Here is a 21,839-nt window from a genome sequence, read left to right on the forward strand (position 1 = left end):
TTCAGTAGCAACCATTTCCTCCCTGTCCGTCCCTGCCCCTCATGGCTCGTCACAGCCAGGAGGGGGAGGTGCTCCCCAAACTCCCACCCAGCTAGCCTTTGCCCGGAGGCCGGCCCATCTCTTCACTTCCTTGTTTCTTTGTGAAACAGGAACTGAGCAAGCAGCTTAAGTCGGGTAGGATGGGTGGTTGAGAAAGCCCCAGTGGTCCGTGGCAAGTCCACGAAGCTGAAAAGCTGGTTTCTCTCCCAGCGGGTCCCAGGCAGCTTCAGGCCCTCTTGTTTGTCACACCTCTTGTGTTCTAGAACAACTTGGGGTGAGGGATGCACTCTTGACAAGGTAGAGACATAGGATATGGACCACAGGATCATGTAGCAGAGATTCGGATGCGGACCTCAAGAGACACAGAAGCAGGTGCCAGGCCGGACATGGTGGCTCATGCCTATAATCCAAGCTCTTTAGGAGGCCGAGGTGGGTGGATCACCTGAGGTCAGGGGTTCGAGATCAGCCTGGTTTGCCAACATGGTCGGCAACATGGTGAAACCCTGTCTCTACTAAAAATACAAAAAATTAGCTGGGTGTGGTGGCAGGCGCCTGTAATCCCAGCTACTCGGGAGGCTGAGACAGGAGAATTGCTTGAATCTGGGAGGCGGAGGTTGCAGTGAGCCGAGATCTTACCACTGCACTCCAGCCTGGGCCACAGAGTGAGACTCTGTCTCAAAAAAAAAAAAAAAAAAAGGAGAAGAAGAAGAAGATTCCAAGGGGACACCAAGGGAGAAAGCGGCAGCTCCTAACAGTCACCAAGGCCTTCCTGGATTTACCAAGGGGAGAAACTCCAGGTGGAGTCTGAAGTGAACTGATATGGAGTCACTCACCAGGTACCCAGCACTTTCCACTAGCTGGGCGCTGGGCTGAGAGCACTCCCTCTATGCATGTCACCTGAGTAGTAACCCTAGTCACACACACCCACAAGAAAGGCCCACATTATCACTGTTACCATCTTCACCAAGGCTCATTGCAGGTGAGGTCACTTGCCCAAGGTTATGCAGCCAGTAGGTGACCATACAACAATCTGAATCCAGTCAGGACAACCTGACTCCATTTCTGGGAGGTGTTCTGCTCCTCCTCTTCCCTGGAGCCCTGGACAATTGTCCCCATGGGGGAGGGGCCCACTGATCAGAGAGGTTTGTCCTTGTAACCTTGGAACAGAGATTTATGCAGAGTAGCCCAGCCCCTACTTGTCCCCCATAGAAAGTGCACCCCCCCACCAGTGAGTCATGGGTGTGTTTTAATCTGAGCACCAAAGTCCAGCCTCCTCTTCTGACGGTAATTGACAGAGCTACCAGCAGGTGTTTTTTGTTTTGTTTTGTTTTAAAACCAAGACCTTATCACGAGTTCAGAGTTCCAAAGATCACTGTCTTTCCCTCTCCTCCCATCAGCCCCTGCCACCAGCTGCCCACTCTGTGTGTGTTGTATGTGGGCATGAGGAATGGGTGCAAGAGTCACCTGCCCTTGTCTCCTTGCTTTCTTTTGCCCGCCTTCTCCCTCCTGCAATTTTGCTCTTTCTGCCCTCCCTGCCTAAAATGACCACCATTAAATTTGCTAATGGGCCGGGCTACTAAAGTGGGCTTCACCCTGGAAATATCCAGGTATTTTCAAGAAACTATGTGGCCTCTGCTTGGTTATTTCTTTTTCTTTTCTTTTTTTCTTTCTTTCTTTTTTTTGTTTGTTTGTTTTTTGTTTTGTTTTGTTTTGTTTGAGATGGAGTTTCACTCTTGTTGCCCAGGCTGGAGTGCAGTGGCGTGATCTCAGCTCACAGCAACCTCCACCTCTCAGGTTCAAGCAATTCTCCTGCCTCAGCCTCCCAAGTAGCTGGGATTACAGGCATCTGCCACCACGCCCACCTAATTTTTGTATTTTTAGTAGAGATGGGTTTTGCCATGTTAGTCAGGCGGGTCTCAAACTCCTCACCTCTGGTGATCCACTCACCTGGGCTTCCCAAAGTGCTGAGATTACAGGCGTCAGCCACTGTGCCCGGCCTGCTTGAATATTTCAAGAGATGGGGAGATCATTACTTACCAGAGCTGAACTAGTGCCATCTGAATAGCCAAAATTTATTCCTTGGAATAAACTAAAACCTTCCATTTATCTGTTCCCCATCATTCATACCACCTGCTTCCCCACCCCAATCACCTAGGCTAAATGTGACAGGAGTTTAGTATTTCACACGTTGACGACTTCCCTATACCTCACCCCCGCTTAATCGACCCTAGCTATTGCAGCTTTGCACATGCGATGCGACTTCCAGATGCCCTCCCCATCCTGTTCACTCCCCTCTGGGCCTGCTTCAAGGTGGCTCTGTGGCACCTAGCGTGGCACCCAAACCAGCATCAGGTGCCAAGAGAAGGCTGCAAGCCGAGGGCTCCATAATTCTCTCATGTCCCCATTCAGGAACTCCGCATCAGAGGCACTTCAGCTGAGTGGTTAGTAGTGTGGGCCCTGGCCAAGACCAGACCTGCATTTAACGCTGGGCTCCACTGCTTACTAGCTGTGTGGGCAATTCACTTAACTCCTCTGGGCCTCAGCTTCCTCCCTGGAAAATGGGGATAACAATAGTGCCTGACTTACCAGGTTGTTGTAAAGCCCACTGCCTGCCATGAAGTATAATAATTTTCAGCTAAATGTGGGGATGGGGGGGAATGGAAATAAAAATCTTTGGGGGCTGGGTGCAGTGGCTCACACCTGTAATTGCAGCACTTTGGGGGGTAGAGGCAGGAGGATCACTTGAGGCCAGGAGTTCGAGATCAGCCTGGGCAACATAGGCAAAAAAAAAAAAAAAATAGCCAGGAATGGTGGCATGTGCCTGTAGTCCCAACTACCCGGGAGGCTGAGGTGGGAGGATCATGAGCCCCAGGAGTTTGAAGCTGCAGCGAGCTGTGACCACGCCACTACATTCCAGCCTGGGCAACAGAGGGAGACCCTGTCTCAGATTAATTAATTAATTAGTTAAAACTTAAAGAATCTTTTGGGAGGTTTTTCCAGATATAAGTATTTCTCACTATCCAAACTCTTACTATCTCAAATCAGAAATATATCCATTCAGAGAGTGAGAGATGCTTTTGCACATGGTCTGGATCCCACCTGCCCCAAATATCCCACTCATGATCATCTACTAAATAAGAATTTCTTGGCTGAGTGCAGTGGCTCACACCTGTAATCCCAGCACTTTGGGAGGCCAAGGTGGGCAGATCACGAGGTCAGGAGATCAAGACCATTATGGCTAACATGGTGAAACCCCGTCTCTACTAAAAATACAAAATATTAGCCAGGCATGGTGGCATGCGCCTGTAGTCCCAGCTACCCAGGAGGCTGAGGCAGGAGAATAGCTTGAATCCAGGAGGCGAAGGTTGCAGTGAGCCAAGATCGCATCATTGCACTCCAGCCTAGGCAACAGAGTAAGACTCTCAAAAAAAAATTAAATTAAATTAAAATTAAAATTAAAAATACTTGGAGTGCACTGGTGTGGGAGCTGCTTTATCTGAATGTGGCCTACGACGACCTTTGTGTCTTTGGTAGTCCTACATCCACCCTCTGAGGGTTCAGGTTGATTTCACTATCAGTGGAACCCCAAAACACACACACACACGTACACACCCTGCAATCCTGCAGTATTGGCACTACATCAAGGTTCTTCTGCCCCAAATCTATACTTCTGGATACATCTTTATATTAAACTACTTGCCTCCGGGGGTTGTGGTGGGATTAAACATCTGTCAAGTGCTTAATGTAGTGCTTGGTAAAGAACAAGTGCTGGGTAAATGTAAGCTTGCCACCCCACCTAGGATGTCAGCTCCCAGGTACAAGGGGCCCTGATGGCTATTTATTTTGTACCTCCTCCCAGGGCCTAGCACAAGGCTGTGCCCACAGCAAGTTCCTAGGTCCTGCCTGCCGGCCCATTATCAAGTTTAAGGTGACCTTGTTCCCTGAACTACTGACTCATATCACTTCCTTAGCTGAGGGCTCTGCGTACCTCAAACAACATAACTTGTAAGATGCAAGTATGTTACCCAGAAGGGAAAATCTATTAAACACATGTTTAAGGGTCATCAGCCAGCAAGGACCTGGCCTACTGGGATTCAGCCAGGGCAATCTGTTGGAAGAGAAAAGCTGGGGGAAGGCAAGTCCCGATGGGGGGTCCTGGACACCCCGCCTCCACTGGCTCCGGTCCCCAGGTGGCGGGGAGGAGGTGTTGCTGATCAGAGGAGACAGATCTGAAAAGGAGAACGAAGGAAGCCGTTGAAAACACTTGCTCCCTTCTGTCCTGGGAGCTGGTCACCTCTCCATATTTCTCTCCGAGGCACCCTCACCTCCCCCTCGCTGCCTTTTCCCAAGCCTCGCCAGCCCTGTGCCCTGGTTTGCTGGCCGCCTTTGAAGGTTCTGCGGTTAGTGTGTGATCTTCGGTCGCTGCCGGCGCTGAGCAAACAGGAAGCGGGCACATCCTGCGAGGCGGCCAGGGACGCAGCCGCTGCGCAGGCCTGCAAGGTTCTGCGACCTGCTTCCTCCCTCACGGCTCTGGCTCCAGGTGCCCCAGGCCACTACAGCGGCGTCCCCAATCCCAGAACCCTCTGGGGCTGCCCTCCTGCCCCTGGTCACGCAGAGCCCCAAAGGCCCGATGGGTCCCCTACACGGCTGCCAGGCTACTGTATATGCCGAAAAGCCTTAACCAGTTACCGCGCTTGCTAGTGCCCCTGGGCCGCCTGGGAGGGACTTACAGGGTGGAAAATACAGGCCAGTGGGAAGGAGATCTGGGGTGTGGAATCTTTTCATGAGTCTGCCTGGCCGACTGAGTAGGCCAAAGAATGTATGGTTTCAGCTTAGGGAAGAAAGATCTTATCTGCCCTGAGCTCACCCTGAAGGTTGGATGGTCAGAGGGCATAAAGCAGAATCGGGGAGGAAGTCACGAGAACATCTTGGGAACAAGGGTGGACAAGCCTAGTATTTCACAAGTACCACAGAATTGAAAGCCTTAAAAATGTGCATACCTTTGACCCCAGCAATTCCTCTTCTGTATATTTCCCCTACAGAAAAAAACTATGGATGTGACTATTTACCATAAGTATGTTCAATGAATAATTTAAAAATTTAAGCCAACCCAAGTTCATCAGCAAGGGCTTGGTGAAATAAGCATGGCACATCCACACAATGGGATGTTCCGCAGCCGTTATAAATCACGTAGTTGAAGAATATTTCATAGCATGAGACAATCTTGATACTGTGTTCAGCTGGGCGCAGTGGCTCACGCCTGTAATCCCAGCACTTTGGGAGGATGAGGCATAGAGGTCGCGTGAGACCAGGAGTTCAAGACCAGCCTGGGCAACATGGTGAAACCCCGTCTCTACAAAAACTACAAAAATTAGCCAGGGTGGTGGTGCACACCTATAGTCCCAGCTACTTGGGAGGCAGAGGCACAAGAATCGCTTGAACTCAGGAGGTGGAGGTTGCAGTGAGCCGAGATCATGCCACTGCACTCCAGCCTGGGAGACAGAGTGAGAGACTCCATCTCGGGAAAAAAAAAAAAAAAAAAAAAAGATACTGTGTTTAGTGTGAAAAGCAGACACCAATAGTGTGAATTATGACCCTTTTTAATTAAAAAATTTTAAACAGCTTTATTGAGGTATAATGGAGCTACAATAAACTGCACATATTTGAAGTATACAATTTGATACGTTTTGACATGTGTATTCCCCCATGAAATCATCACCACAATCAAGATAGTGAACATATTCACCATTCCTAAAAGCTTCCTGTTACCCTGTGTGATCTCTCCCTTCCCTTCTCTCCCCTCCCCTTCTCCCCAAACCAATTATCTGTTTTCTGAGCAGTATGATTTTTGTAAAAAGAAAAAAAATGTGTATAGACAGAGAGTAGATAGATGCTTAAAACAGTGTAGAGCACAATGATGGGAAATTTTGAATTTTTTTTTGTTTACGTGTTTGTGAAATTGTATGACAAATACAAATTGCTTTTGTAACAACAAGAAGTTATTAAGGTTATTAAAAGCTGCCACAGATAACCCACAAATTGAATATACTGCATAGGTGTTTGATAAATGCCTGTTGGATGCTTGCTAGAGGCGTGGAGTTGGCTGCAAGTGTTTTCAGCTGTGGTGGTGATAAATATACTCATGATGGCTGAGGGGTACTGACTGGAGGGGTGACTGCTCTAGTGATGATGGCCTTAGGTGTGCTGATGGCTGTAGGAGTGATGGTTGCAGGGCTGATGGCTGCACGGATGTGATGATGGTTATAGGAGCAATGACTGTAGGGATGATGGTTATAGGGGTGAGAGGGTCATGGGTGTGGTTGGCTGTAATGTCCAGAAGGGTGAAGGCTATAAGGATGATGGCTGGAAGGGTGATAGCAGCAATGGTGATGACTGTAGAGGTGATGGCTGAAGGATATCAACTGTAGAGGTGATTACCGTAGTGACAATGGCTATAGGTGTGCTGATGGCAGCAGGGATGGCTGCAGGCCTGATGGCTGTAGGGGTGATGGCTGTATGGTGATGGCTATTGATAGGAGTGATGGTAGCAGTGGTGATGGTCACAGGGGTGATGGTAGTGGTAGTGATGGCAGTGATGACCTTGAAGATGTGAGTTGACCGGGAGCATTGATCCAACAGGCAGCCAGATGGTCCAACTTCTGGTTTCTGGATTCTGGTCAGTGAGATAAAGGGCTTGAGTACGCCATATAATGTCGAGCTGATTGTCCACCTCTAGGAAGATGGAGCAGAAGGACTGATGATGATCGACATGAGACAACATGGTAGGGACTTTCTCTGACTGTTCAACCCAAGAGCCGTCTGCATCAGAATCTCTGGAGACTGAAGCTTGGACTTCCTTCCTCCCTAGGGGCCGGCAGGGGCTGCGATTGCTGTAAGAGTAGGTCACGTGGCAGGGCTTCCTGTATGCTGCTGCCGCCCGGTGTCCATGGCCCGCACCCCCAAGCTGCCACTGCAGCAGTCAGAGTGGCAGCTGAAGGCTCGGTTCATGCCGTGCCCCCGGGCAGTTCTGGCGAGGCTAAGCAAGAGGCCTCTGCATCTTGACACCTAGGAGAGCAGGGACGGAGTCTCCCAGGGTGGAGGACCATGCTGCGCCGCAAGCCCTCCAATGCCAGTGAGAAGGAGCCCACTCAGAAGAAAAAGGTGAGGAGCATTTGGGGAACTCACATCTTCCTTTCCTCTGCTTGCTTGACCCATCCCTTCCAAGACTCTTGGAAGTGGGAAGTGCCAAAGGCCACATGTTGAGTCTGTAGGTGAGGGCCACTCACCTAGAAGGCAACAGGACAGGGACCCAAAGGTTACAAGAGTAACAGAAGTACAGAAGAGATGTTTAAAATTCTAGAGCAACAGAGTTACAGAATAGATCCTTAGAAGTCTAGAGTCATGCAATTCAACCCTAGAAGAATGGGAAAAAAGGTCTAAAATTAGGGGCCAGAATCTTAGATTAGAATTTGAGAATAACAAAATACAATGCTTAAGCTGAACCCTAAGCCTGTACTTAATTATCTCTCCTCTATGCTGGTCCTGCCGCCAATTCTGCCCTGGCCACGGCCTCTCAGGAGCCATCTCACTCAAAGGGCCCCGCTGGGCCGCCCAGCTTGGAGCCATGATGCTCACAGGACCACCACCCCCTCCTCCGCTTTGGCCATGGCCCAGACCCTGCCCACTTGGCTCAGCTCTGTGGTAGCTCCCAGGCCCCACCCGAGATGGAGCCAACCTGGAGATGGGGACCTGAGGCCATTCCAGTCTTGGGGGAAAAGGCACCCGGAAGTGCAGTGGGATGCAGGGGGCATACAGGTTCTTCCTGGGTGGGGAATGAGAAATGAAGTTGAGATGTTGAGTAGGAGTGAAGGCTGAGTTGGGAGGATTTTAAAGGCCGGGAGGAAAAACAGCTGTCATGGATGGCTGAGGTGTTCATCCTCCTGGGGCAGAGACTGGACTGGAAGATTCCTTGAAGGCTCTGCCAGATCTAGGATTTTGTGGTTGAATTTGAGGATTTCCAGATTTCTTTGGTTGGGTTTGAGGATTTCTAGACCTAATTCTTTAATTCGATTGAAGGATTCTCCCAGACAATCAGCAAGTATATCCTACACATCCAGTGGGATGCTAGGACAGTCCCAAAGCAGGCCTGAACTTGGTCCAAGAGGCCCAGGCTATCCCCCGCCAGGTTTCCCTGGAACTCAGCCCAGGTGCCCTATGGTGGATCCCCCTTGTCAGGGGAGCAGCTCAGAGATGGAGGCCAAGGCAGCTGAAAGACTGAGACTCGGGGCACTGGGGTGTGCATCCTGCCCCAGCTCTCAGGTCCTGGGGTGGCTGCCACTTCCGGCCGTATTCTCCCCACCCCAGCTGCTTCTCTAAGGTTGCAGTGGTGGTGGGCGGGGGAGGGGGGAGGTTCACGAATCTTCACACGGGCTCTGTCATCCCCGTCCAAACCCTGCACGGCTAGGCCCAGCAGGCCTGCCATTGGCTGCCACTCCTAAGAGAACAGGGCCACTTCCCCTTGCTTTCTGGCTGGTGGGGGTGGGAAACAGAGACTGCTCTATAGACACTGCTAGGCCTCAAACCACAGGGGCGCTGAGCTGGAGGAAAGTGTGAGAAAGAGCTGACACTTTGACACTGGGACCCTGTGCCACATCAGGAGGATGTACCTAGGGGCACTCAGAAGTCCCCTTTTTCTTTCCCAGCTTCAATTACCCAGATTCTGTGTTCGGCAGGCAAGTGGGCCCCTGGGATTTCCCCAGGTCTCTCCCAGGAGAAGGGGTCCTTTCGGGGAGAGTAGTCCAGGCAAACGCCACCCCAACCCCTGCCAGAGCCAGTGCCAGCCTCCAGAGCTGGGATGAGCTTGCCTCCACACACTCTGCTAGCCCCAGACTATGTAAATGTCCCCCAAAAGCCAAGCTTCCAGAAGGTACAGAGCACCTTCCCCAGGCCCAGAGGCAGCGGGCTGGCTGAATCACTGCTATTCCCTTCCTTCAGAGGCTGAGATGACGTGGTGGAGAGGAAAGCACAAAGGCAAGAGAGGCCTCTTTCTCTTGCCCCTGCTTCTCCTCTTGGGCCTGCCAATGGAGAATGTGCCAGACAGGGGGCAAGAAAGCTGAGCTGGAATCCTACCACTCTCTAGCTGTAGGACCTTGGACAGCTCATTGACTTTCTTTGGGCCTCAGTTTCCTCACCTCTGAAAAGGGGGATAACTCCTAATCTGCCCCCCCAAGAGGTTGTACAGATCACCCAAAAGAATAGATGTGAGAGTACCCTGTCACAAGTGTGCACGTGCACACCACACAAGGGGGTGCCTGCTGTAGGCATGGGTGGGGATAGGGAGACACTGCGAAGAAGAATGAGCCATGCCCCCAGTGCCCCAGTGCTGGCACAGAGAACACAAGACTTACTAGTACTAAGAGCCACCACAGAGTGAGGGCTCATGGGATGCCAGGCACGGTGCTGTGCATCTCTTACCTTGTTCACTCCCCACGACAACCTGGTGAGGTAGGGGCAGATATTGTCATTATCCCTGTTTGACACTTGAGGCTCACAGAGGTGAAGCAACTTGCTGAAGGTCACACAGCTGAGAAGCTTCCGAGCAGGGATCCAAGCCAAGATTTGTCTGACTCCAGAGTCTTGACCCCTTCTCACTCCACTCTCTTGTCCTCTTGTTGATCTCAAAGGCGCTAGAAGAGTCTGACGAGCATAAAAGATTCAGCCCATCAGCAAGAGAGCTCCTTGGGGCAGACCCAGATAGCTGTGGAATGAGTGACCTTCCAGCCAGCAGAGCAGAGGAGGGTGCAGGCCCTCTAGAATGGTAGGGCTAGGACATGGCGCCTCCCATGGATCATGAAGGATTGGAGAGGCCCCAGGGTTGGGAGACAGACCTCTTAGCTGCCCTTTGGAGACTTTCACTTCCTTCAAGTTCTTGCTCTGTGAGCCCTTTGATCTGATTTCACCCAAAGGCCAGTGTTGGGGTATAGGAAGTGGAGAGGGATTTTTCCTGGACTTGGTTCCCCTAAAGATGCTCCTACTCTACCACATCCCCATTTTCTCTATGGCTCCCTTCCTACAGCACACCTCTAGTATGACACCCGCACCCCACCAGCATGCACTTTGTATTTTCAGTGGCTCCTCACTGCCCACAGGATACATGCCCTTGGCCTGGCTGGCAAGAGCCTTCCATAGCCTTTTCTACTCCCCCACCCACCATCCCATGACCATGCTCTCAACGTCTCTAACTTTCATTCTTGTTCAAACCCTTCCGAGCTCCACCTGGAGAAATCCTGCCTCCCCTGCATGGCCCAGCTCAGATGCACCTCCTCCACGAAGCCCTGCCAGAGCCCTTCCCCCTCTGCACTCCCAGCTGCTTTCCTAGGAGCTCTGTTCAAAAACCACCTGCATGCCATCACCACTACACTCAATCCACTGCTAACTTCTACACTGGTGGGGCGGGGCAACAGCCTGAGCTCTGAGGTAGGACGAGCACAGCAACATACTTGGGCTTCCAGAGTCATAGACCTGGGTTTGGATGCTTGCTCTTCCTAAGACCAGCTGCGCCACCCTGCCTAGGGCACTTCATTTCGCATCTTGGTCTCCTCTGCTTCGAGGTGTGAATATGATGCAGGGCTGCGATGAGGCTGGAGTGAGCTGGCACACATGAAGTGCTTGGCAGGATGCGGGCATGCGGGAGGAGTTTAGCCCCTCATTGCTGGATTCTCACACACACAGAGGCGGGGCCTAGAGCTCACAGGGTGCTCAGTATATGCCTGGGACCCTGAAGGAGCAGAGAAGGTAGCTCAGGAGACCACTGGGTAAAACCAAGTTTGCTCAGGAAGTAAGGGAAGAGGATGCTGGCTGGGGCAGTGTGGACCTCTGAGAGATTGATCAGGGCATGGTTTCTGCATGGATGCTGCCTTTTAAGCTGGAATTGAAAAATCTTTCTATAGAAGTATAATATCCATACAGAGAAGTGGATAAATCATAATTGCACCACTGAATGAGTTTCTATAATGTGAACATACCCATGTAGACAGCACTTAGATCAAGAAACAACACTCCCAGAAGTCTAGAAGCTTCCCTCATGTCCCTGCCAGTTACTACACGCCCCCTTTCCCCCAGGGCAACTGCTATCCTGACTTCCAACAGCACAGGTGAGCTCTGCCAGGCTTTGAACTTGCAGGGGGAACCATATCGTGTATATATACTCTTTGGTGGCCGACCCCTTTACTCAACCATATGTTTGTGACACTCATCCATACTGTTGGGAACAGTTGTACTGTCTCCTTCCTGGGTACTATTCTTTTGTGTGACTCTGCCACAATTAATTTATCCATTCTACAGATGATGGGCATTTGCGGGTTTTCCACTTAAATTGGAAGGGGGAGAAACTACGGCTGACAGAGAGAAGGGCAGAGTATTCCAGGTGGGGAAATGCCCAGGGTAAGAGGCTGGAGGTGGGTTGTAGGAAAGAGTAAGCATAAACCTACATTCCGCAAGGGACTGCTGTGTCAGACAATGTTCCAAGCACTGTATGGGTACTTGCACATTTCATCCTCACAACAGCCAGATGAGGTCGGTGCTTTTGTCTTCATTCCACTAATGAGGAAACAAACCTAGAGAAGTTAAGAAACATACCCAGTTTACACAATCAGTGGCAGAACCAAGATGGGAACACTTGCCCTGATGTGAAGTGGGCTTCGGAGAGGTTCGATAACTTGCTGGAGGGCACAAATCCAGAGTTGAACTTCTGAGAAAGCTTCCCTCATGCCCCTGCCAGTCACTACATGCCCCCTTTCTCCCACAGTAACCACTATCCCGACTTACAACAGCATAGGTGAGTTCCGCCAGGCTTTGAACTATAATTATACAGGGGGAACCATATGGTGTATATATACTCTTTGGTGGCCCTACATTTCAAATGTATTGTATATTACATTTGAAATATACTAAACATATTTCAAATGTAATATACGATACAATACATATATACTCAACAATATATATTTCAATATATATTTCAAATGTAATATACAATACAATACATATATACTCAACAATATATTTAGTATATTTCAAATGTAATATACATTTGAAATGTAGCTCTTTCCAAGAGGCCCACACATTCCCCTGAGCCATGAAGTGAAAAGGGGGCCAACAGTGTATGGTACCACCTCCCCCATCAGGCACGACTCCCAGGAAGTCCTCACTCCAAAGGGAAGCCAGCAGAAAAGCCAGCCAGGCTCAAGAATTTCAACTCAACCCTGAGTGGGGGTCACCTCTCTCTGAAACGCGGTCAAGATATTTGGGGCTGTCCCTGAGGTTGGAGGTAGGCTTGGCAAAATGCCACCCTGGCGGGCCCTGAACCTCGATCACCCAAAGAACATGTGTTCGTCCTTTCCATCTCCCTGGGCTGAGAGTCGCCAGCTGGGCCCAAGACCCAGCACCATCTCTGTAGTCCTTTGTGATTATCTCCTCTCACTTTGGACTAAAACTGAGAGAGGGGGACCCTCACACAAGGGTCTGGGAGCCAAAGGCCTTTCCTCCCAGCCCCCAGACTGCAGATTAATGACAGGAAAAGGCCTTGGGAAAGAGCTGCAATTAGAGGGCAGGCAGGCGGTGAGTTTACTCTTCCCCAACAAAGCCGACTTCCGGCCCCATGCCTGCCCTCCTGCTTGCTTTGCAGCCTCACCAGTCCCTAGGGTTTCAGGGGCGACTTTTAGCCTCCTGGTCTGCAGATCAGGCTGAGGGTTGGTGGAGAGAAGGCCACAATAGGCCCCATCGGCCTATAAATAGTAGCCCAGCCTGCCCTCCTTGGGCCCAGGCCAGCCTGATGCCCACCCTCTCTCCGTTCCCTCTTTTCCATGCAATAAGAGGAGGAAGTTATCCAGGCAGCTGCATCCTAGCCATACAAGAGGAGGAAATAAATGGAAGGTGGAGAAGAGAAGGGGAAAGAAAGGGAGAAAAAGAGGAAAGAATAGTGGGAGGGGACAACCAAGAAAGGAAGATGGAGGAGATGCAGGTGAACCAGAGTGGTCACCCCGTGGTCATGCTTCCCCCCCTACACCCACCTATGGCCCCCTTTTCAGCTCCCCAGAGCAACACAGAGGAGGCTTTCTGACTGAGGCTGCAGGCACCCCACCCATCAGGCCCCAATCGTGCTAGCGTCTGCTTGGCCTGACCGCTGACCTAGTTTCTCATCAACTACCTTGCTGTGACTTTTAGGAATGTGTGACCCCTGACCCCCAATTCTGCTACACTGCAGTCCCCAGGAGTTGGGGCCAATTATTTGTGTGTGTGTTGGTGGGGGACAGGTGATATTGCCCCTGCCCTGGGAGTTTGTCACTGGACACACACAACCCCTTTAGTAGGAAAGAGGATGTGAAACCTTCAACTTTGTGTGGGTTTGGGGCTTCAGTTCCTCAAGCCCTTATCTCGGGTGTCTGCAGTCTATCCCACTCTATCTGTCTGGCCATCTGTGAACCCTGGTTCCTGTGTGTATCTTCTGGTCTCGACTGTTTATCTTGATACAAGCTCAGCCTTAACTTCTTGTGTCGAGGGCCTGTCCCCCTTACCTGCCTTGCCCTGGTTTCTGGCTGCTACCTTGCATGTGCATGCATATATATTTAAGAAAGCTCACTAGGCTGGGCTTGGTGGCTCACGCCTGTAATCCCAGCACTTTGGGAGGCCGAGGTGGGCGGATCACCTGAGGTCAGGAGTTCGAGACCAGCCTGAACAACACGGTGAAACCCGGTCTCTACTAAAAATACAAAATAAAATAAAATAAAATAAAGCTCATATCCTGAAAAACATCTCATCAACACAGACCACAAACAATAATAGGTCATGCCTAAAAGTCCAAACACCGGCAAATGTCACGGTTGCCAGCTCATCACATTAGTGGCTAAGATTAAAAGCTGAGAAGAAAGAGAAAATGGTGTCTTTCTTCTACCAAATTAGCCCCAATCACGTATGTCCTAAATCTGTGGGCCCCTTCTGTGAGTAAGCCTCTACTGTGCTTTTCCAGAAAGTGTCATGCCAGGTCTTGATGGCTTCTAGTCAGATTGTCTTGCTCTTCTTGGGACACAAATTCATCAGGCTGGAGACCCCAGTGTGTTTGTTCCTATCACTGTGACTGGGGACCTGGCTCAGAGTACACCCAGGACATGGAGGCCAGAGCCACGGGTTTTGGGAGGGATTTGCTCAGTTACACACTGGGCGATGTGCTCGTGGATGCTGAGGTATGCCTCTAGTAGTAGATACACCTTTACTCTGACTCATGTAGTCTTTCACTCCAGGATTCTGGGTACCAAACTTGAGGAACTGGTGGAATTTCAGGCTAAGTCTGAGGCCCGATTGAGGTGTGAAGCTCTTCAGGTCAGGAGCTTGGTCTGTGGCCAGGGCTGGGGTGAAGAATGGGATGAAACCAGGTAGTGCCAAGAACATTGAGGTGCTTCACCCATTAGCCTGGGGCTCCCAGGGCAATGTGGCTCTGCCAGCTCTGGGCTGTGGGTATTGTGTGGTGGGGGGAAGCGAGTATGTGGGCCCTCGGGCAGCCATTTAGCCCACTGATTGCAACACCCACGCTTTTTCCAGCTCTCCCTTCAGCGCTCCAGCAGCTTCAAGGATTTTGCCAAATCCAAACCCAGCTCCCCCGTGGTGAGCGAGAAGGAGTTTAATCTGGATGATAACGTGAGTTTCAGGGCATCCTTGGGGGATCTGGCTGCAGGCCCTGGGCAGGGGAGTGGTGGTGGGAGAGAGGAGGGTGAAGAGGAGATAGAATTGTTGAGGCAAAGCCCCCTTTAACACAGAGGGTCCACCTCTCCCCACACCAAGCACTCCCCTGCATGCATTCCTTTCAATTACACTTTAAATAGCAAACTATTTATAAATTTATAGGGCTAAGGACATGGCTGGGGCTAAGAGGGGAGGGGATGGGGGCCTCTCAGTTCCACCTCCTCCAGCTTCTGCTGTGACCCCAAGGCCTCTTGTGCCTCAAGTCCCGGACCCAGGCAGGACCACCAGGGTCCCTGGATCGCCTCTTTTGTTGTCACAGATTCCAGAAGATGACTCAGGTGTCCCCACCCCAGAGGACGCTGGGAAGAGTGGCAAAAAGCTGGGGAAGAAGTGGAGGGCAGTGATTTCCCGAACCATGAACAGGAAGATGGGCAAGATGATGGTGAAGGCCCTGTCAGAAGAGATGGTGAGGCTTGGGGATACAGGGGAGGGGGTGTCCAGGGGGCCTGGGGACCGCTCTGGCAGAATGTGAGCATGACCACCTCAATAGCCACTACTCAGGCCCGAAGGCCCTATTTGATGCAAGAAGGAAGGTCACATGGGAGGGGAAACTCACTTGCAGCCACGGACAGGAGCCAGGCACAGTCTCGACGGGGCAGGAGACTGGCGGGGGAAGGGGTGGAGTTTGAGAAGGGATGAAAGTCTGGGCAACAGGGCTGGACACAGTGGCTCATGCCTATAATCCCAGCACTTTGGGAGGCTGGGGCCAATCACTTGAGGTCAGGAGTTTGAGACCAGCCTGGCCAACATGGCAAAACCCCGTCTCTACTAAAAATACAAAAATTAGCCAGGCGTGGTGGCACATGCCTGTAATTCCAGCTACTTGGAGACTGAGGCAGGAGAATCACTTGAACTCAGGAGACAGAGATTACAGTGTGCTGAGATCGTGCCACTGCACTCCAGCCTGGGCAACAGAGCAAGACTCTGTCTCAAAAAAAAAAAAAAAAAAAAAAAAGAAAAGAAAGAAAGAAAGAAAAAGAAAAAAAAGAAAAGTCTGGGTAAGGGATGCTTCTTGAGGAGGCAGGCCTGGGACAGGGGCAGCTTGAAGAAAGATGAAATGGCCTGAGGCAATCCATCTACCTCAAAGCTTTGCTTTGGAACTTCCCTGGGATTGGGAAGGCCTATTTTCTCTCATAGAATCCCTATAAGAGAAAACAGATTGGGCACGGTGGCTCACACCTGTAATCCCAGCACTTTGGGAGGCCAAGGCGGGTGGATCACCTGAGGTCAGGAGTTCGAGACCAGCCTGGCCAACATGGCAAAACCCTGTCTCTACTAAAAATACCAAAAAAAATTAGCCAGGCATGGTGGCGGGTGCCTGTAATCCCAGATACTCGGGAGGCTAAGGCAGGAGAATTGCTTGAACCCAGGAGGCGGAGGTTTCAGTGAGCCAAGATCACGCCATTGCACTCTGGTCTGGGTGACAAGAGCAAAACTCCGTCTCAAAAAAAAGAAAAAAAGAGAGAAAACAGAGAAGGCTGGCTTCAGCCCAGGGAGGAAAGTTGGCACAGACAGCTGTGGGGCAGGCATGACCCAAGAAGCTTAAATCACACAGTGGGTCTGGGTTGCCATGGCTCTAAAAGGAGCCACTGAGGCAGTGGTGTGCTAGAGTTGGCTCATACTGGGCTTATACCAGCTCACGAGAGCAGTTGGTCAAACTGTCAAAAATTTTGCAAGTCAGTTGTTAAACACAACCATTATTAAAAATCAAATTAAAGAAACTTACAATTCAGTTAATTATATTTTTTAAAAAAGGTAAACTGGGTGTGGTGGTATACACCTATAATTCCAGCTACTCAGGAGGACGAGGCAAGATGATTGCTTGAGCCCAGTAAGAGTCCAGCCTGGGCAACATAGGGAGACTCTGTCTCTAAATAAATAAATAAATAAAAATAAAATTTTGTAAAAAAGAACAAAGGTAATACAGTAAATCTTCAAAACTCATCACTTCCTAATTCTTGTACTACCTTTTACTCTTATCAATGCTGCTGAGGTTATGTGCATCCACAGCATCTTCATGGTGGAAATAGCCTCGCCCTCATTTCAGACAACACGTCCAGTGATGTCAAAATGGTAGCTTGACATTGGCCGTGGTGGGGAGTGTTTACAACACAGGAATTGGCAACTCATCAGGGCCAGCTGTTAAACAGTTATCACCTCACTGAGGTGTGGTGAGGTAGGGGGAGCTCTGGAGTCTGGCTTGGTTGTGGGTTCCCTTGGGACTTGAACCTGCATTCCCTTGGCCTGAGTTTACAAATAAGGAGTAAGTAACCCTTGGGCCTTACTCCTCATTTGTAAACTCAGGCCAACAATACCACTTACCTTCAAATGTCACTGTAAGGAGTCAGTGAAATGGCAGGCAGGCCTGGCACACAGAAGCACAGGCAAAAGTAGTTTCCTCTCCAGCGACATTGTCTGCCCAGTTGTGCGGTAGCAATGGTTGAGTCCAGGTTGTGCCACCGTGGTCTTTTCTGTATGTACGTCGGCACTTGAGGCTGACAAAAGCACATCCACATGGTGCCCTGGTTGAGCCTGTTTCTGTGAGGTAACCAGGGCAAGGACTGTCACTCTCATTTTTACAAAAGGGGAAGAAACTAGGGCTCAGAGAGTGCCATTCAGCCTATAAGTGGTAGAGTTGGGGTTTGAGCCAGCCCCCAGCTCTTCACCAAGCCCAGGCCCATTTCCTCAGCTTCATGCACACCCCAGCAAGGCTCCTTAAAGCTTCCCACCTACCCTCCCTGCAGGGAGACACTCTGGAGGAGGGCTCTGCCTCCCCGACATCTCCAGACTACAGCCTGGACAGCCCTGGCCCTGAGAAGATGGCGCTGGCCTTTTCTGAGCAAGAGGAGCATGAACTTCCGGTGCTCAGTCGCCAGGCATCAACAGGTGAGTAGGGGATGCGGGGGACACCTGCCGAATCTGGAGGAAAGGACTGGGTTACAGCTGTGCTGGTGGCACGCTGTCTGGGAGCGGGGTAAGAGAAATGAATGCTTACTCTTTGCCTGCTGGGAACATTCTCAGCCCTCTTCACATTAAATCTTCTCAACAACCTCATGGGGCCAAGTACTGTTATCCTTGCTTTATTGATGTGGAAACGGAGTCTTAGGGAGGTTAAGTGACTTGCCCAAGGTGACCCAGTCTTGAACTCAGATGTACCGTAGAGGAACTTCCACTTGCTATCCCCAGGCCCTGGAGAGGCCCACGGGCAGAGGAAGAGTCTCAGTCACCCTCTTGGACCAGCCTGTCCCCACCCTTCCAAGGGGAGCTAGAGGCTACAGCTCCCTGGGCCTCTGATGCCCCAGTCTGGGGTGGGCGTATGAGATCTCCAGCTGTGAAGAGTCAGCCTCTTGACCCTAGACCATAGTTGCTGGGCTCAGGGCATCACTTGGCATCTTCTAGAAGTCCATGGGGCAGGACAAGAGGTGCCAGCAGGGAACTCCTCCAGGCAGGAGCTTTGAGTTCTGTAGGCCCATTCAGCACTGCCTTTCTTGCCCCTCAGGTCCACTCCAAGTTTCCTTTCTCTGGCTCCACAGACACTTCCCTGCCCCCGACTGAAAATCATTCAAACTGCCCACTACTCTGTCCTTCCCAGGGAGAAGGAGCCCAACTGAATTTCTATGTGACATTGTAACTAAACATTGAGTTATTAAGCAGGGAAAGTCAAATATAATGCAGGGGGTAGCTTCCTGGGTGGAGGGAGCATTGGAGTGGGAGTCAGGGAACATGGAGTCTAATGGACTGACTCAGTGCTGCCAATTATAAAATGAGAAGCCTTGAGCAGTTCACTTGGTCTGTGTGACCTCAGATTTCCTCATCTGCTCATTGGAGTGTTGGCCCAGTCGTTCTCTAGAGGCCCTCCTAATTTGCCCATTCTTTGGTCAGTGAGCCATTTCTCCTCCCGTTGCCGACTCTTTTCATGTCCAAGGGCCCAGAGGTGAAGCCGTGCTCCTGGTTGGTAGCCAAGGGGGTGGCTCAGAATCCCTTCTGCAGTGTAAAGCTTGCCAGAGCCCAGCTGCCTTCCCAGTGTATACCCTTGGGATTTCTAGGCAGGCCCCCTGGAAGGCACCTGCTAGGCACTGTCTCAGCTGTCCTAGGACAAAGGTGAGCCTCCTCCCTGCCCCATCTCCTGCAGGCAGTGAGCTCTGCAGCCCCAGCCCAGGTTCTGGCAGCTTCGGGGAGGAACCACCTGCCCCCCAGTACACAGGGCCTTTCTGTGGCCGGGCACGAGTCCACACCGACTTCACTCCCAGCCCCTATGACCACGACTCGCTGAAACTGCAGGTAAGGTCAGAATCCGGGCTTCTCTGGAGCCTGGCAGGCTGCGCCCAAAAAGGAAGCTGGACTGAACCAGGCTATGACAGTGTCAGTGGAGGCCAAGGCCCCCCATCTCCTATCTCCCTTGCTCCCTTCTCCTCTCCTCTCCCCCAACAGAAAGGAGATGTGATCCAGATCATTGAAAAGCCACCTGTGGGCACGTGGCTGGGCCTACTCAATGGCAAGGTGGGCTCTTTCAAATTCATCTATGTGGATATGCTGCCCGAGGAGGCCGTGGGGCATGCCCGCCCCAGCCGCCGACAGAGCAAGGGCAAGAGGCCCAAGCCTAAGACCCTGCATGAGCTGCTGGAGCGCATCGGCCTGGAGGTTTGAGCTTGGACCTCACTAGTATCTAGTATCAGGGAGGCACAACTGCCCCAGGGATGGGGACCAGGAAATGACAGCTATGCGTAGTTGGGGAGGACCTAGGCAGGGGTGGCTGGTAAGCAGCTGTGCCAGTGGCCTGCCTCTGCCCACAGGAGCACACGTCCACCCTCCTGCTCAATGGCTACCAGACACTGGAGGACTTCAAAGAGCTGCGAGAAACACACCTCAATGAGCTGAACATCATGGACCCACAGCACCGGGCCAAGCTGCTCACGGCCGCCGAGCTGCTGCTGGACTATGACAGTGAGTGGCTTTAGGAGCGGCCTGGTGAGGGTGTGTGCCCACCGGCATTCCAGGGAGGGGAGGCTTGCCCTGGCTCTGCCTTCTGTCCATGCTCTGCCCTAGGACTGCTCTGCAATGGAAAGGTACTTTCCACTTGAATTAGAATTTCAGGGAAAGTGTATGGGAGAAAGGAGTTGTAGGGATGATTGGGCCCAGCCCCCTTTGGATCAAAGGGGACCCTTAAGGCCAAAGAAGGCAAAGCCTTACTTGAGGCCTCAAAGCTGAGTAATAGCAGAGCCAGGATTCAAGCCCACTGCCTGGCTCCAGCTTAGTGCTAAAGAAGTGTGAGCTCCTGGACTGCAGAGCTGGCCTGGAAACAACTCCTACCGGCTTCTAAGCTGGAAGCAGTGAGGAGAGGGGCAGGGGGTGGCAGGTGCCCAGAGGGAGAGGCTGCCTATGGTGCATTTCCCAAGGTCCCTACCTCCACCCCCATATTCTGTCTCCCTCTCTCATCCCTGGCAGCTGGCAGTGAGGAGGCTGAAGAGGGCGCCGAGAGCAGCCAGGAGCCAGTGGCACACACAGTGTCGGAACCCAAGATGGACATCCCGCGCGACTCAGGCTGCTTTGAGGGCTCAGAGAGCGGGCGCGATGAGGCAGAGCTGGCAGGCACTGAGGAGCAGCTGCAAGGCCTCTCCCTGGCCGGGGCACCTTGAGGTGGCGGTGGCAATAGGCCAAGGCTGGGACCCAGCTGCAAAGGCTGTAGGAGTGGGCCCAGCCTCCCGTGGTGGCCCAGGCCCTGAGGACTGGCACTGAGCCTGGCCCTGCTTCCCCACGGACACTTAGGGCTGCAGAGGCCAGGCCAGGGCCCTACAGGTTCCAGGCTCAGCTGGAGTGGTTGGGGAGTCGCCCAAGGGCACATCCCACCTGCCTGAGCCCCACCCTCCACCAGCGACTGACAGCGCAGCCCCTCCTGGCACCAACTGCTCCCCCGCCATGGCCACGGCCACAGCAAGCGGGGCACTGGGAGACCCTGCCCATGTCCCTCACCAACAAGGCCTCCAAATCCTCGTCACCCCCACACAACCTAGCACTGTCGCACTGCTCCTGAAAAGGGGGCCAAGTCAATGTTTCAGGTCAGTCTAAAAACCCTAGGGAAGCTGGCCATTTAAAAGAACCCAAACTGACCATGGGTAAATCCAGTTCCCCTAAATAAGGCCTGAAGAAATCCACAGGTACCATTCCCACTTTCCTTCTCCTTAGCTTTCTTAGAGGTTTGGCCACTAAATCTTATGAGACTTGAACCAAGTGGCTTCCTCTTTCTAGGCTTAGGACTGGTTGGGTTAGAATGGGTGATCACTGAAGGCCTTGCCTGCTCTGACATTCTGTGACATTAAATGTCTATTCTCCTGTTACCTGTGGCCTGGGACACCAGTGGGGTTTATCGAGGGGACCAGAGGGGCTTCAGGCTTTCAGATGAAATGGCTCCTCCTACTCACCCACTTTATTCCTCCCCATGTAACTCAGGACAAGCTGCAACTTCCCCCAGCTTAACACAATGCCCATACCTCATATGACATGCGCCCTCCCGTTCCATCCCTGGCCCCCTCAAACAAGACTTCTCAGAAGGCTGATTGCAGATGGTCAAACCTGGCTTCCAAGGACAGAATTGCCTCTCGGAAGCCAGCTGCGGATCTGAGTCCAGAGCTGGCCACTTGTGTGGGTCCTCACAAGCAAAGAGAGCACTAAACTTGACATTGGGGGTCCACCACTCCAACTTTGCTTTCTGAAGGTTTTGGTGTACATTGAGCCCCGAAGGAAAGGAGAGTATCTGTGAGTGGGGGCCTCCCTTGACCCCAGTACCAAGTCTGTGCCCTGAATCCCCAGAGTAGCCCTTCCCTGGTGCCCAACTGGCCTGGGGACAAACAGCGTCCACTACATCTAGGACTGCCGGCTAAGTGGACACACGTCTTGACCTCCTACCAGGAACTTTGGTAAAAGCTAGCTTTGGGGAAGGGGTTGGGTGTAAATATGAGAGGGTGGAGGGAGACCAGCTGGTAGCAATAAACATGGGTAGAACTAAA

General features: G+C 51.8%; 1 protein-coding gene across 1 annotated transcript; it reads left to right on the forward strand.

Moving 5' to 3' along the window:
- The first annotated feature begins 6,981 nt into the window (after nt 1-6,981).
- SASH3 (SAM and SH3 domain containing 3) lies at nt 6,982-21,839 on the forward strand. Its single transcript, XM_003262310.2, has 8 exons — nt 6,982-7,200; nt 14,635-14,730; nt 15,095-15,241; nt 17,580-17,721; nt 18,968-19,116; nt 19,267-19,476; nt 19,629-19,779; nt 20,281-21,839. The coding sequence occupies exons 1-8, from the start codon at nt 7,144-7,146 to the stop codon at nt 20,469-20,471; spliced, it is 1,143 nt and encodes a 380-aa protein (XP_003262358.1). The 5' UTR covers nt 6,982-7,143; the 3' UTR covers nt 20,472-21,839.

This window comes from Nomascus leucogenys, chromosome X, assembly GCF_006542625.1.
Source record: "Nomascus leucogenys isolate Asia chromosome X, Asia_NLE_v1, whole genome shotgun sequence".
Classification (NCBI taxonomy): Eukaryota; Metazoa; Chordata; class Mammalia; order Primates; family Hylobatidae; genus Nomascus; species Nomascus leucogenys.